General features: G+C 49.7%; 1 protein-coding gene across 1 annotated transcript in view; it reads right to left on the bottom strand.

Annotated features, from left to right (window-relative positions):
- Positions 1-13,975, bottom strand: part of LOC127466615 (voltage-dependent T-type calcium channel subunit alpha-1H-like) — a 119,956-nt gene that overhangs the window by 79,949 nt on the left and 26,032 nt on the right. Inside the window, exons 8-9 of the mRNA XM_051777599.1 lie at positions 4,111-4,203; positions 1,458-2,247 (exon numbers count right to left, since the gene is read on the bottom strand). Coding sequence (XP_051633559.1) covers positions 1,458-2,247; positions 4,111-4,203 — 883 coding nt within the window. The remainder of the gene's footprint in view (positions 1-1,457; positions 2,248-4,110; positions 4,204-13,975) is intronic.

The raw sequence follows: 13,975 nt of genomic DNA, 5'->3' as shown, positions 1-13,975 counted from the left end.
CCTGCTCCTCTTTGCCTTCCTGCTCCCAGACTTCTGCAGAGCCTGGGCTTTTATCTCGAGGTAAATACACATTCTCCCAGTAACCTTCACTCATTTGCACAGTTAGAGATGAACCAGTGATTCACATGAAGTCCTTGCTGAACAACAGAAGAACGCTGGAACTAACCTTGCCCCCTCTGCCAAGCTCCTGAGTGCTCAGAAGCGGCTGCCCAAGGCAGTTTCTATAAACAATCCACTTTTACCCTTTTGTATGGTCACTTGGAAAAAAAAAAAATTCACAAAGACAAGCCACCCAACCTCTCTGGCAAGTAACCTTTCCTGTGACCCCCCCCAAGCTAGGCTCATACATCACTAGGGTAAATATTTGTGTCCATGCACACGCAGATAAACAGTTTTGGAAAACACAGGCATCGAAAAAAACAGATGACGACTTTGCTTAAAGAGATTAAAAAATAGAAGCTGGATCTTTTTTGACTTTTCACTCTTTGAGGGCTTAAGACTATTCCTCAGCCTTCAGCTCCAGCTACAAAGGCTGGAAAAACGTTTTGCAAAATAGAAACCCAAGTGTTGCGTGTAATCACTGCTCCAGTGGGTGATTTATATGTGAGGGGAGATAAAACCTCACTGACTGTTCTGGTGCTGCTGCAGTGTGCACAGATAGGGATGGGACTGAGGTACAGAAGAGTCCCCCAGAATGCTCCTCAGACTGAATGGAGCTCCAAATCTGCAGGAACACCCAGTGCCACATTTCTTCTGCACACGGGGAGCGCCTGAGATGTGCAGCTCTGCTGCTCCTGCCCTCCTCACATCCTCTGAGGACCAGCACAGAGCACAACCCTGCAGTGGCCATGGGCCTCCCTCCAAACCCTCTGCTCCTCCTTGCCAAGAAGAAATTCAGAGGCTCAGGGGCCCCTCAAAGCAGAACTGGAAGTTTCTAGAAGTGTCTGGTTTGAGTTTTTTTCAGTGCCTCCCTGTTTTAAACTTCTTACCCTTCCTGTATCTCATGCTTCTCCACCAGTTTTCTCCTGCTCATCCCTTTCAAGGTACCTCCCAGCCCCTGGGGCTTCTCTGCTTCAGGGGTGGAGCTGACAGGTCCATCACTCACTGGAGATGTAATTCCAGGGGGTGTCCAGGTCTGTTCTTGGGTGGGAACTGAGGGAGAACCTCCAGGATATCACAAGGAACATGAGAGGAGCTCAAACCCACATTCTGTGACCACAGGAAAGAGGCCTCCAGCAACAGCCTGAACTCACTGCCTGGACCATCCTGTATCTTGCTTTACCCAGTGACTGCAAACACAAGGACAGAGGGAACAGAGCTCCCAGTCTTCACCTGTCCTCCTTCTGCCTTCAGCAGCCACAAGGCCACCATTAACACCTCAGCTCTTGAGCAATTCACCCTTTGCCCAGTTCTCCTAAGCAAAAAAAAAAAAAAAAAATCAGTTTGCTGATCCTTACCATGTTCTCCTACCAGTTGCTGCAGCTTCCCATAAGAATCCACGCCCAAATTCACCGGGCTATTAACCACGGCCACTGGCGAACTCCCGTTCTTCTTCCCTTTGGGGACAGGCGCGGAGCTGACTCTGCTCGTCGGCGAGGGCAGGATGGTCGGGTAGTTCATGTTGCCACGGCTGGAGAGCCCGGCAGCCAGTTTGATGCCGGCAGGGGCGCTGGAAGACTTGCAGTTGACGGGGGGTCCCTCCACGTGGCAGTCGGCGTGGTAGATGCTGTGCACGGACTCGGCGTCGGGGTGAGGGGCCGGGCTCTGCGCACCGGGGGCCGGGGAAGGCAGCATCAGCTGGCCCCCGGGCTTCATCACCTTGAGCTCCAGGTCGCAGATCTCCGGGTTGGGGCGCGGGCCCCGCGGGCTGCCGTTGCTGATGTGGTAGTGGTGGTGGTGGTGGTGGTGGTGGTGGTGGATGAGGTGGTGGATGGAGGTGATGCGCTTGCGGCCGCGGTGGCTCTGCCCGTTGGTGCCGCTGTTGGGGTTCACCTTTTTCCGGCGCTTGCTCTGCCAGTTGTTGTACAGGCGGATCGTCCTGCGCTTCACCTTCCTGAAGATGTGGCAGATGTACTTGAGCAGCTCCTCGTAGCAGCTCCCCGGCTCCGAGAAGCTGGCGATTGTGCTGTCGTTGGAGAGGTACCGGGCCCGCTGCTCCTGCATCAGCTGGTTCTCCCGCTGCTTGGTCTCGGAGAACTGTGTTGCTATCACAACCAGGCACAAGTTAATCATGAAGAAGGAACCGACCTGGAGGGAACACGGGGAGAGGGATTAGCAGGGATTTCACGCTCCTCGCCACCGCGCGTCGTCTGGACGTGAAGTGCGGCTCTTGGTGAGACTTCCAAACGTGCCAAATCTCACCAAATGTCATGGCCACACATGCCCAGGCTGCTAAATTTGCTCCTAAACCATGCTAAATTATTCTGGCCATGGCAAAGCGAGCTGTTAACAATGGCCCTCCCCACTTTCCTCCCCTCAATGTGGATGACATTTGCTGCCAACGCCGGGTGGAACACGAGGCAATCAGTCAATCAGTCACCACCACAGAACAAGCTGTCTTGGACATTTGGCCAACCTGCAGGGAGAGATGGTCTGAAGTCCAATTTGTGCTGTACTGGAACAGGGTCTTTTCTTCAGTCACTTTGATCACACCCTAACAGAGTTCACCTTTTTACTCTGCCACAGAAAAATTCACCTCCAGGAGGTTCAGTGCTCCTAGAGGGGCTTGATTTATTGCCTGGTTGAGTTGATGTGTTCTTGGGTGATAACTGAGTTTTAAGTCCCAAGGACAAGAATGCGAAGTGACCTAAGGCTGCATTCTTCCCTCAGCTGTTGACTCCACAAACTGGTTTTTCACCACTTGGGTTCATAAATCCGCCAAAGGGAAATGTCAAATATTCCCAGCAGGGAATCGGTGCCCTTGGGCGTGAACGGGACTGACGTCAGGGAAGTGCCACTGTCTGCAGGGCCAAACCTCTGTGCTGGGCTCAGCAGGACACACATGGATTTAATCTGGACCATTGTCTGGGGAATCCTCAGGGGAAGCCGTTGGGAGATGGTTTGTGGTGCTGATCTCCAGTTTGGAACATCAGCCTGGATACCGGCAGGGAAGCAGCAAGGGTGCCTTTCCCAGCTCCAAGTGACTTGGAGATTAGTCACCTTCTGGCTTTTCTGCAAGGATCCATATGTAGAGAAGGGCTCAGAGCAGTGGAGCATAAATCCCTACTATTCATGGTCCATTGCTAAAGCTCAAAAACCACTGACTTCAAAATGCTCTCCATGACTGGGACACTCTCAGTGCTCTGATCCACGCCTTTCCCACTGCTGGTGAGAGCTGGGTTCAATTCCCAAGGCCTTCAAACCCACACTGACGAGGATGGGGTTATATATAGGGAATATCCAGTCTCCAAAGCACTTTTAAGTGCCATCCCATGTCCTGCCTTACAACTACAAGGCACCTTTCCCTCTGCTTCCTTCTTGACTTAAATGCTTCCCTTTTCCACATGTGTAGACCCCTGGAGAAGGTTGTGCCCACTGGAAAAACAGAACCTTATTAACATGGAGTGGCAGCTTCTGAAGACAACCTCCAGCACCTCCAGTGGGTAACACTTTGTTTTTAGGAATGACAGCACTGTAAGACCTCAGCAAGCTGCAGTGTTATTATTGGGATTATTGTTATTTGAAGGGCTCAGGTGAAGTTCAGAAGTTTGAGAGCCCTCCACTGAAAGGAGGTGTCCTCTGGCACATTGAGGAGGCTAAAGGAAGGAAAGCTACAGCCTCTCTGCTTTTTGTTCTGATGAACAGTGGCTTGGCCAAGGCACGGCAGTTCAGACACATCAAGGTGACAAGCCCAAGACTGGGAGGGCGAGAGGGAGGGGAGACCATATGGCCTGACAGGCTGTGACTGTGCAGCACATGGGACACTGAGCAGGGCTGTCACAGCCAATAATCTGCCCCCACAGCACGAACCACAACCTGCATGATCACACCTGATGGCAGCAGGAAGGTCTCCCACCCTGAGCCCTACCTGGCTCTTCCCTGTGAAGAACCCAGGGAACAACTTGACCCCACAAGGAAAAGGAATAGGAGCATCTCCCAGTTCATACTTACTATTATAAGCAATATAAAATATATAAAATTGTAAAAAGAATGTGCATCCATCACGTAATACATGATGTCAACCCATCCTTCCAGGGTTATAACCTACAGGAAGACAGAGAAAGAAAGTGTAAGAACAAAAGTCAAACAAAAAGTTATTAGATGTCAATCTTCTGATGGTTCCTGGTACTCAGCACTCCACAGCACCTCTTGGGACCCATCCAGACCTGCTGCACTTCTGTTCCCAGTTGGCTTAGGAGAGCAGCAAAGTGTCACCAAAGGACTGGCCTGAGGGTTCTACAGGAATCTGGCACAATTAAAATGGTGAAACGTTCAAATAAACCACCTGCAACACTGGTTTTGAGGCAGCACCAAGAAAGTCCAAGGAGGGATTTTAATCAAAAAAGCCTCTGTGTGCAGAGATCTGGAGTTTTACCTTTGGCTTCTGGTTTTGTGATGTGACCCATAAAATTCCCAGTTTTGGAGTCAATTTTGTTTCCTCAAAACCAATTTCTTTGTGATTCCTACTGGCTCAGGATTACAACTGTATCACCCATATCATAGTGGGAAAGCATCTGAATGGAAGAGACTTACTTTAATTAAATATAGGATTGATTTAATACTCGTTTTCTCAGTCTTCCTTTCACTAAAAAAAGAAGCTGAGGATTTAATTAACACCACACAGCCTGTGCGCAGAGCAAAGTGAGTTCTACCACATAATTTACAGTTCTTATTTAGATAAAACACACCAAACTTCTGGTGCAATCTTTCTGCTAATCCTGGAGCTGGAATTCCAGCACCACTTCCATCAGAATCAAAGCTCCTGCCTGAACTGACTCACGGCGACTCGTCACACCAACGTGAGCCTTGGTGGCCTTGGCAAAACCCAGAACTGCTCCTGCCTCCAATTCCAGCGGCATCATCCCTGATTTAAACCATGTTTGCAGCGAAGGAACTTGCTGTGGGAAGAAAAGGATCAAACCTCACCAGTGTAGAGGGCTTTCTGGGGGAAAAGCTGATCCATAAAACAGTGAATAAAACCATGTCCTTGGCCCACCAGGGCAAAGCCCTTTCAGGGGAGTCAGACACGAATCCTTGACCCTTCCTCCTGTTATTTTTTCAGTCAAGGAACTGAAAGAAGCTTAGACATGGATGTTCAGGATGTGAGCACATGTCCAAGGGGAGAGCTTTGCTGTACCCACAACCATCAGCACTCCCAGTTTCCCTGAGGCTGTCAGGGCTCCTTGCATCCACTCACAGGTGCTGGCAGGGAAATCCCACCTACCTGGGATTCCTCACCCTAAAGTCACAGTGCTGATGTTTTACCAGCCAGTTTTCAAACCCACTTGCCCTGCTGGAGCCCGTGTAACCTCACACCCCCCGTGCACTCGAGTGAGAGGGCGGCAGGAACAGCTCCAGCTAAAACCAGCCAACAGGATCTGCCAAGGAGCAGGGAAAAATTGTCTCTGCAGCTGCTTTACTCTGTCAGTGCTGCTAAAGACTCAGAGCAATCAGGTTTGCTGACACACTAGCTGCTTTACACAAACATCTCCCACATCTCCTGTTCCTCCTTATATCCATTAGATATTCCTTCATATCCCACCCTCGCTGCTGGTTAGTGATGGTCAGCAATGGGACAACGATGCTTTGCTTCACAGAATCATAAACCCATGGAATTGGATTGGAAGGGACCTTAAAGACCATCCAGTCCCACCCTCTGCTACAGGCAGGGACACCTTCCACTATCCCAGGTTGCTCCAAGCCCTGTCCAACTTGGCCTGGGACACTTGCAGGGATGGGGCAGCCACAGCTTCTCTGGGCAACCTGTGCCAGGGCCTCCCCACCCTCACAGGGAAGAATTCCTTCCCAACATCTAATCTAACCCTGCCCTAATCTAACCCTGCCCTCTGGCAGTTTAAAACCACTGCCCCTTGTCCTATCCCGACCTGCCCAGAAATGGCAGGGGTTTAACAAACCCCAAAAGAATCCTTTTAGTCAACATGAACCCCAGAGATCAACCTGTGGCAGATGGTTTCCAGCAGAAGACACATTTTTTTGGTGTGGATTCCAGTGCTGTTATTCCTGTGGAGCCTGGGAAGGGGTTAAGCTGCCTGGGTTTAACAATCAGGGCAGCAATCGGGGTGTTCAGCCTCGTGGAACAGACAAGCAATCAAAGCCCAGCTGCCCCTTCCTGCCTTTCCCTGAACACGGGTGAAACATTTATAGAGAGCAAAGTTCTTCCTGGGTACGTCCCTCGCCTGTGTGGGCTGTGCTCTGCAGCTGATCCTCTCACAGCCAGTGCAGGTTCACAGGGAAAACACAGGGATCAAGTCGGGAGGTGACATAAGGCTAAACCAAATCACTGCCAATTACCCAAGAAATTGTTTCCTTTGTGCTCTGCAAGTTGCCTCCCTTCCTTCCCTCTGTTTGGAGGCACAGCTGGCACAGCAGGTGCTCCATCCATTTACACTTAGGGATGACAAATGAGCCCAGAGACCCCAAATATATCAGCTACACCTCTCCACTGAATTTGCATTTGGCTGGCAAGCCTCAGATCTAACATTTTAGAATGATTAAACACGGAGCCCTCCGTACAAAAGGAGTTTCCCCGAGGGCTGCTCTTGGGCTTCTGCAGGCGCTGCCACCTCCCCACCTGGGAAACAGCTGCTGAGACAACATTGAGGGCCAACCAACATTTATAGAGATATTTTTCGTGCATGCTAGACAGCACTTTGAACAAGAATCAATCAACACGCCAGGTTTCTCCTCCGGAGGGCTCAGAACGCTCATCCTGCTCTGCGAATATTTAAGACGTAATTAGAACTTGCATTATTTACTACTCACTTGTAAAGCAAGGGGATACAGGAGGCATAAACAGACCTCTGGGCTTTTGTTCTCCTGTTTGACATCTCTGGGGGTTCATTCTGGGCCTCACCATCCAGTATAAAGGCAGCAGTACCGAGGGGAAGGACCCCGGAGCTGCCGGGATTAGGGAGTAGCAGCAGTTCCTGGAGGAGAGAGGGATCACAGACATCCGCCTGCTTTTTCTAATCAGGGAGCTCTGGAGAAGTGCAGGACAACACACAGGCACAGCCACCTGTCTGGTCTGGAACGGGGTCTGGGATTTTTCCAGCCTGATTCTTGCCTTGCTGGGGCTTCTTCCTTGCTGTCCTCTCAAGGGCTCCAAACAACTTCATGGGGACGTTTTCACTGCACATCCCCAGCAGGGCCTGGGTGTAAATGGGAACCAGACCATCTGAACCTGCCAACAGCTGGTTTATACACCACAAACTGAACTCTCCCAACTATTTTTGGAACTCAGACAAAAGCATCTGCACAAGGTTCGCTGCTGCACTGCACACTTTGATCCCACACACTTAATTCTCAGACCAGATGAACTCGTGGTGTGCCATCCCTGGAAGTGTTCAAGGCCAGGCTGGGTAGGGCTTGGAGCAACCTGGGCTAGTGGAAGGTGTCCCTGCCATGGCAGGGGGTGGGACTGGGTGATCCTTAAGGTCCCTTCCAACTCAAACCATTCTGGGATTCCATGAAGTCAGGGGGAAATCCAGCAGCTCTCACCACTCTCCCAAGAACACGGGTATATTTTTCCAGCCTTGCTTTGCCTGCTGTTCCTCCCTTGGGGCACCCTGACTGCAATCTCACCTATTGCACTAAGCAGAAATGACTTCCTCCTCTCTTCACTTTCCAGTTTGATTAATCCACTTGACTGCACCTCCAGCATTTGGCCCTCCAAGCCCTTTGGAGATGTCTTCCAAAGACCTGGAGCACCTTTCTTGTGCTTTCCAATCTCAGCAATCCATTCTCGGTAATTAAATTCTGTTCAAGCCGTGGTTGTTCACAGAGAGTCATATTAAACAGCATCTCCAAATGTACCAGTTCAAAGCCTCCAATAAATGCAACACACAATTATTTATCCACGGAGATAAGACGGCGAGAACACGTTTCCTAATTCAGCTCTGATGAAAAAGATGGGCAAGGTACGTGGCACCAATATTGGCAGCTGCAGGGAAACAGCTGAAAGATTCCATTAAGATGATTGGCACAGTTGTGCTGGAGGGGGCTGCTGGCTCTGATTGTGCTGCAGACCCAGCGGGAGAGGAAATCACAGGACATGCTGAGCTGGAAGGGACCCACAGGGATCATCGAGTCCCACTCTCAGCCCTGCACAGGCCCATCCCCAGGAGTCACACCCTGTGCCCCAGAGGATCATCCAAACCCTCCTGGAGCTCTGGCAGCCTTGGGGCTGTGCCCACTGCCCTGGGGAGCCTGGGCAGTGCCCAACCAGCCTCTGGGGGAAGAACCTTTTGCTGAGATCCAACCTGAGCCTGCCCTGACACAGCTCCAGCCATTCCCTGGCTGCTGTCCCTGGTCCCCCCAGAGCAGAGCTCAGTCCCTGCCCCTCCTCTGCCCCTGCCCAGGCAGTTGGAACTGCACTGAGGTCTCCCCTCAGTCTCCTCTGCTCCAGCTGAACACCCCAAGTGCCCTCAGTGTCCTCAGACAGCTTCAAATCCAGGCCCTTCCCCATCCTCGTGTCCCTTCTTTGGACACTCTCCACTGGCTTCAGATCTTCCTCATATTATGGTGCCCAAAACTGCAGATGTCCCCTCAGCCTGGGGAAAGGATTTTTGCCTTCAGTGGCCTGGGCTGGGCAGAGCACAGAGCTGTTCTCCAACCCACTGGAGGCCCTGTATGATGCTCAGGCTGATTCTCCTTCCCTGCTTGTTCAGTTCTTCACCTCTCACACACCGTGGGCAGGGATGGGATAAATCATTTCTCTCCTATTAATACCCACGAGGGCAAGTACTAAAGCCCCCAGTCTTATGTCTGATCCTCTCTCTTATCACTGCAAGAATTTAATAAAAACCTCACCCAGGTGAACATAAAGACAATTTTAACTTCATCGATCTCTGGCTTGGACACCAGTCAGGCACTCCCTGATCACCCCACTAACATGAGCAGGATGAGAGTGGACAATCAGACTTATTTTTAAGTCTTCTGTGATTCTGACCCTCCTGCTTTGCTCATGCCACAACAATTTCATCAGTTGTAATAAAGATGCTCGTCTGATTTACAGCAGCGTAACTGGGGACAGAATCAGGTCTTCTAGTCGAGCTAATCAGAGTCAATCTGAACCTCCAGAGTGAAAATCACAAGGGAGATGGAGATTAAAGATGCTGGCAATTAACTCAGACCTCCTCATTGCTCCCAGGGAGACAGCAGGTTTACATTGTTTTTTCTGGGGTTACTTCACAGAACAATTTCTTTTATTATGTCAAGAAGTTTTCATCATAAAAATCCTTGTCTTTGAGCTCTGCCAAAATTTTTGCAAGTTCTTGGCTATAGCCGATTCAAGAGCAGGTTATTTTTTGCTTTACTGTCATTTAAAAAAGAAAAAAAAAAAAAAGAAAAAAAGAACCATCCAGGGGGAAAAAAACCCACCCGAACTCCAACCCGAACTGCTTCAATGAGCCAAGTCAAACACTGAATTACTGAGGATTAGAAGGCACTAATGGCTGGTGCCAGAGGGGCTGCTGCAGCTCGGAATTAACCTCGAGGTGCCACTAATCAATGGAGGAGAGTTGGGAAAGCGACTGTGAGAAGTGGAGCTGAACAGGTGAGAACTGAAGGCAGAGCACACGAACCCACAGCTCAGCCCCAGCTCAGCCCCGGAGCTTCCTCGGGGCAACGTTTCACTCCTGTAATTACTTCAACCAACCTCATTTGTAGCGACAGCCTCCCCTAAGCCTGGGACCAAAATCAGCAGCTCAGCCTTCACTGAGAGCCCCACAAAGCCCAGCTCTGGCCAGCAGAAATTCCTCCTGATCCCAGAATTTCAGGCCCCCCCGGTGTCTGGCTGAGGCAGGAGGTGACCCAGAAACACAGAGAGACCCAAGTGCTTCCAAGCCATTGCAAGTCTTCACCTTGACTGACAGCTATAATTTGTGCTCAGCCACTTTTTGCTTCGGCCTAAATTGAGTCCTTTGGGGAAAGATGGGCATTATCTGCATCAAAATCAATCACCCTGAACCCAACAGCAACCCTGGGTTCTGCCGTGCTCGTTTGGGTTTATTTACTCTTTACCTCGTCACTCCCCTGGCCCTGCTGCAGGGCCTTTTCAGATGTTATTTTTATAAACTTTATCGAGACAAGATCCAATGCTATAAATTGTGAGAGCTATTAATTACTGTGATGGTCTCAGTAAGTTTTATAAGGCCTTTAGTATCCATTTCTGAAAGGCTCTTTATCTCTGGGTTCTGCCCTCTCGGGCACATTGATTTGGCTCCCAAGCACTGCCCAGTGACTAACAAGAGTATTCCACTGGCAGAGTGCTTGGCAGATCATCAATTCACTATTTTTGAAGTCAACCTCACAATTTTAATTATTTCCTCATGAAACATCTTGTTAAGTAACCTCAGTGGTCAGAACAACAGGTTTTATTACACTGAGTAATGTCCTCTGAACAGATGCTTTTCCTTTCACTTCGAGGGCTTGCTCACTGTAGCCATTTCTCTATAAACTGAGAGTCTTGCAAAGCATGAATCTGCTCTAAAAAGTAGCTCTCAAGACAAAAAAAAGGAAACTGGGCATCTTTGCATGTCTTGGACTCCTGACCTCTCAGATTTGTTCCCCATAAATGCAATCCCTGGTCAGTGCTACCAGTTCTCAGTGGATCTTGAAAAGCAAAGTGTACAATAAAGTGTGTAATAAAGTGAGATGCTGTTGTTGGTGGCCCAAAACCACACGAAAGTGTAGCTATGGGCTTAAAACCAGCATAAACCCAGGGTTTGCTACAAAATGAAGGTGAGTTGTTGTTGCTGTTTCACACTAAATAATGCAAGATCCTCATCTGGCAGCAAAAACCTCCCAATTTCAGACAACTGATTTCAGACAACTGCTGCTTCTGACAAATCCCACCTCAGTCCATATTCATGAGGTTTGATTTACTGGCATAATTAGCCTCTGTCTCCACTGTTTGTGTAAAGTATATTTTGCACAGGGAACGTATTTAACTGTTTAGCTTCAGCAGTGATGAGTCCATTGTGGGAGAGAGCCTCATAAATCAGAGTTTTACAGCAGAGCAAAGCTGAAAGATGAGAGTTTGCAACGAGGACAAGGGCACCAAAGCCAGACTGAGATCCTTGCTTATAGATGAGTGTATCTCACAACTTGTTTAAATTATATATTAGAGATTATTAGGCAAAGGGTGCACAGAAGGAGCCCCCCGTGCAGAACTCTGACACCAAACACATTTCAGGCGTCCAAGTGTCTGAGCTTTACTCATTCACACTAATCAGAGTGTGTGTGGGTGTATCTCGTTCTCCTGGATGGATCCACCAGCTGACAGTCTGGGACATGAAGGTGAAGGAGCTGAACCTTTGGCTCAGCACACGAGCCTCTCCCAAGCTCTCAGAACAAGGTTCAGCAGCAGCAGCTGATCATGGGGGAGGTTTGGGGCAATCAAACCAAACCAAGATTTCCCTGTAAGAACTACAGACCTCTAGAACATCCTGAGTTGGAAGGGACCCACAGGGATCATCGAGTCCAACCCTCAGCCCTGCACAGAATCATCCCCAAGAGTCACACCCTGTGCCCCAGAGGATCAGCCAAACCCTCCTGGAGCTCTGGCAGCCTTGGGGCTGTGCCCACTGCCCTGGGGAGCCTGGGCAGTGCCAACCACCCTCTGGGGGAAGAACCTTTTCCTGAGATCCAACCTGAGCCTGCCCTGACACAGCTCCAGCCATTCCCTGGGGTCAGTTGTTGATGTACTTCAGGACCAGCAGCTTTCTCATCACCTCACTGGACTCCAGTTTAGGTCATGGCTTGCTGAAGACACCCCTCTTCCTACTCTAAACACAAGAATCCACGATAGAGGCAGGGTGAAACTCTTCCAAAGCTACAGAGGCTGCAGAAGGTTTTCTGGGTCCCTCCAACACCCCCAGGTTAGTGCACCACACCAGGGATCAAGGTGGCCTCTCTGACTTGTGCTATTCGGGACAATTCCTTCTAAACTTCAAAATGAAGGAGATTTTCCAAAAGCAACTAATCCTCTTGGAAGCACACTCGGAGATGCTTTAAAAGGGCTGGATATTTTTAGATTGGTTGTTCAGCATGAAAGCTCTTCAAGTGCAGAAAGTGATGTTTATTTGGCTGACCAAATTAAAAAAAAAAGGCAACACCAACAAAACTTGAACCCCATGATTTAGAGGAAAATATTTTCAGTGATCTAAACCAGATTCAAGTTGAGTGACAAAGCATCATCTTGAAGCAGCGGAAATGAAAAGCTTCGAACTATTTTCTTGCCAAATCCAGCACAGATAAGCATTGGTGACACATATCTCTGATTTAAAGAATGAACCATTCGACAAAAAAAGTCCTTTTGGCCAAAAAACTATGTACTCAACGAGCACTGAAAACATGGGCACCCACTGTGACAGCTCCTTCTAAAAACAGGGCTAAAAACTACACTGCACACACAAACACAACTGCAGTTGGAAACCTCAGATCCTTTTCCTTCTGCTCCAGTGTCTTTTGGCTCTTCCCCCAAATTTTTAAAGACTACTGGAAGTGGGAGAACAGAGGTTGCAGCAGACGGGCAAGCAAGAGCATTACTAGGATCCTTGGACAATTGGGGAAACACTTCCTGAGCTGGAATTTTGTAAAGAGCTTGGCTGAGGTGTCTTGAGGTCCCAGCAATGGAGAAACAGGCCCCCAAAAAGGTCCTGACAGCCCAGCCAGGAGGAAGTAGACTAAGTAGGAATAGGATAAGGGGGGAATAGGATAAGGGAATAGGATAAGGGGGGATGGCTTCAAACTGACAGAGAAGCTGTGGCTGTCCCCTCCTTGCAAGTGTCCAAGGCCAGGTTGGACGGGGCTTGGAGCAACCTGGGCTAGTGGGAGGTGTCCCTGCCCATGGCAGGGGGTGGGACTGGATGGGCTTTAAAGGTCGCTTCCAACCCAAACCATCTGTGATTCCAAGAATGCCTCTGCCAATCCCGTCCTGCCAGCAGGTCTCAGATTGAAGGTTTGTGCTTCCCATCTCCTCAGACAAGACCCTTTCTTGGCTCAGTGACAGCACAGACAAGGAGGGACCCCGAGCTCATTCTTGTGTTTGGCCACAGCAGAAGTGCATTGAAGAACACACAATTTTTACTTTAACTCAAACAGAAGATATTCTTCCCACTAGAGTGTTAGCTGAAAGATTTCCAGGTGACAAAGGAACCCTCAGGGAAGGATTTCAATCATGAGCAGCAGCCGACACAACGTGAAGTGGGCAATGGCTGTGGAACAGATCAGGGCACCACACGACAGTGAAAGGAGACAAATGAGCCTTTGTCTTTCCAAAGCTGAGATCTCCCCCAAGCTCTGTACCTGCTCAGCTGGCCCAGCTGCTTGGGGTGCAGAGTCAGCACCACGGAGACAAAACGAGCTCCTCGTCAGCACAGAACACCAGGTCAGGATGAACAAATCCTTGATTGGACTGAGACAGCTTCCACAAGCTCCCAGGGGCTTTTCTGACAGGCTGGAGCACGGAAGAGGTACCTTCCCATGCAGACAAGAGGGCTCTTCGTGCAGCACACGCTGTCACTGCCAGCTGTCACACCTGCTCTGCCACTGCCTCTGGAGGGACGTGTCCACCGGAGGACAAATGAAGGAGGAATTGGGTGGAAGCAATTCCCTACTTTCCCATCCCAAACGTGTGGGTTACCCACACCTTCATGGATGTGACACCCTCATACCTCTGGTGAGCCCAGGTGCCAGGAGAAGTTCTCCCCCTGAGAACACCCTGAGCTCTTGCAGCTCTTTCATGCCGCTCTTTTCCGGACAACTTTCCTTGGAAGGCGATTCAGCTTTTCCT

Source organism: Manacus candei, unplaced genomic scaffold, assembly GCF_025592945.1.
Source record: "Manacus candei isolate 608988 ecotype Guabito, Panama unplaced genomic scaffold, ASM2559294v1 h1tg000002l, whole genome shotgun sequence".
Classification (NCBI taxonomy): Eukaryota; Metazoa; Chordata; class Aves; order Passeriformes; family Pipridae; genus Manacus; species Manacus candei.
The sequence above is the reverse complement of the archived record's forward strand: the minus strand, read 5'-3'. Positions and strand labels throughout refer to the sequence as shown.